Below are 1,949 nucleotides of genomic sequence, written 5' to 3'. Positions count from 1 at the left end.
CCTCATTTTCTTCAAAGAAAATGTCTTTCTTTGAGGGATGGGGGCGGGGGGACAGTTAAATTTTTTGCCCAGAGCTTTGCTCAGCTCCAAACACTTGTCATTTCTCTAAGTGTTCCAGGCGAGGGTTTTCAGTTTCCTGTGCCTCCTGAGTGGGAGTCAGGCAGCTGGCAGCGTGGGGCTGAGCAGGAGGCAGTGGTGGAGGAGGTCTGTCAACTCTCTCCACCTGGCAGAGGATGCCCGCCCCCAACTCAGAACCCACAAGAGAGGTGGTGGTGGGGCTTAAAGGAGCAAAAAGCAGGAGCCAGGAGCCAACTGCAGGTGCCCTGTGTGGAGGCCTGGGTCCTGGGCTGACAGAGGGCCAGGGGACAGAGCAGCAGGATACCACCGTAGAGGAAGCTTTCCCTGGAAGAGAAGGAACCAGTCAGGGAGGCCCCAAGTCTTGGCCTGTTCTGTTGTCCAGCATCACTGGCCCACAGCGAGGCTTCTTTCCGACACCTCTGCACCCGTCATCCCTCCAAGGAGGATCTGACCACCTGCTGTGCTAAACCTAAGGCGGGGAGGCAGGGCGTCCTGACAAGGTGAAGCCCGGACGCACGCTCAACACCAAAGGCCAGGACAGAGGGATCTGCTCCATCGCCGGGGAGGAGCCAGACCCGCAACTTTCTTGTCTCCTGTGGCTTCTGCACCTGGCCACGCGTGTGCAGATGAAGACCTTTTCTCATTCAGGTCTTTGCTGTTGATAAGAGACATTTGCTTTTCTCTGGAATTTTATTCATAAAATTAAATCTCTCCCCAAATAAGCATTTTCTAAGCCAGCAATCCAAGTTCTTTCCACCCCTTCCCACCACACAGCAATTATGCATTCTCCCTGCATCGTGAGATGAGTGTGGGCCTCAGAATCTGCCAGCAGCAGGTGGGATGGTGCTCTCTCCCACACCACATCCTCCTTAGTCCCAAGCAGGCAAGAGAGAAACCTTTGGCCTGAGTGAGCTCTGGGGGACATCAAAGGGTTAGACCCTGCTCCCTGGGCAGATCCGAGGTCCTCTAGGGAGTCTCACTTGGGTAGAGGTCTTAAGTGGTTGGAACGGGACATGAGCGACAGAGAAGCAGCAGGTGCTGAGTGCAGGGAGCCAAGGCGGGTGCCAGCCCCATCATTAATAAAACCCGCGTGGCCATACAGGAAGAGTGGGCTCTAAGCCGGATGCACTGTTTCCCAAGCCCGGGGAAGCTCGGAGGCCTCACTACCTGTCACCATCTGGGTGGACTTCTCGCTAATCAGGAGTTTCCTCTCTTCCGATCCTTCTCTTGACAGTGCGCTGCAGACCTTCAGATCTGCCGCCTGATCATTGTTACAGACTGAGATGGTGGGGCTCAGGGAAAATGCGCTGTAGAAAACCCGTCAGCTATTTGGGATTTAAACAATGAACGGCAAAAGTAGCTATGGTGTTCCAATAATTTTCGATCTACAGAAAGAGGCTCATTCTGACAAGACAGCCCGGGCTTTTAGGACTTCACATTTTTGTCAATGATCTACTGCAATAACAATGCGGCTGTGAGCAGGTGTCCATGTTAGTCACTCAGTCGTGTCCGACTTTTTGTGACCCCATAGACACTGTAGCCCGCCAGGCTCCTCTGTCCATAGGATTCTCCAGACAAGAGTACTGGAGTGGGTTGCCATTCCCCTCTCCAGGGGATCTTCCCGACCCAGGGATCGAACCCGGGTCGACTGCAAGCGGAGTCTTTACAGTCTGAGCCACTTGTCAGAAGTTGGATGCAGAAGCAAAGAGAACAAACGTCCTCCCTTTGGTGACACAGGAAGGGTGTGAAGGGACCGTGCCCTAGTGGGAACGCGATTTTCACCGCATGAGAACGTGCAAACTTCAGACCGGCGGCCCGGCACCAGTCCGCGCTTTGGAACTCCGCGGCCGGAAAGCCCGGCGGGCGCTCAG

The 1,949-nt window shown here is 54.7% G+C and overlaps 2 protein-coding genes across 2 annotated transcripts in view; one reads left to right on the top strand and one right to left on the bottom strand.

Annotated features, from left to right (window-relative positions):
• The window catches only part of TMEM80 (transmembrane protein 80), a 3,161-nt gene extending 2,527 nt beyond the window's left edge, over nucleotides 1–634 (bottom strand). The window contains exons 1-2 of the mRNA XM_010845790.1: nucleotides 568–634; nucleotides 383–402 (exon numbers count right to left, since the gene is read on the bottom strand). Coding sequence (XP_010844092.1) covers nucleotides 383–402; nucleotides 568–634 — 87 coding nt within the window. The remainder of the gene's footprint in view (nucleotides 1–382; nucleotides 403–567) is intronic.
• Nucleotides 635–1,091: 457 nt separating this feature from the next.
• Nucleotides 1,092–1,949, top strand: part of DEAF1 (DEAF1 transcription factor) — a gene marked incomplete at its 3' end in the record, with an annotated part of 16,909 nt that continues 16,051 nt past the window's right edge. The window contains exon 1 of the mRNA XM_010845779.1: nucleotides 1,092–1,113. Coding sequence (XP_010844081.1) covers nucleotides 1,092–1,113 — 22 coding nt within the window. The remainder of the gene's footprint in view (nucleotides 1,114–1,949) is intronic.

Source organism: Bison bison, unplaced genomic scaffold (assembly GCF_000754665.1).
Source record: "Bison bison bison isolate TAMUID 2011002044 unplaced genomic scaffold, Bison_UMD1.0 scf7180017848696, whole genome shotgun sequence".
NCBI classification, from domain to species: domain Eukaryota; kingdom Metazoa; phylum Chordata; class Mammalia; order Artiodactyla; family Bovidae; genus Bison; species Bison bison.
Note: the sequence above shows the minus strand (reverse complement) of the source record. Positions and strands in the feature narration are given on the sequence as shown.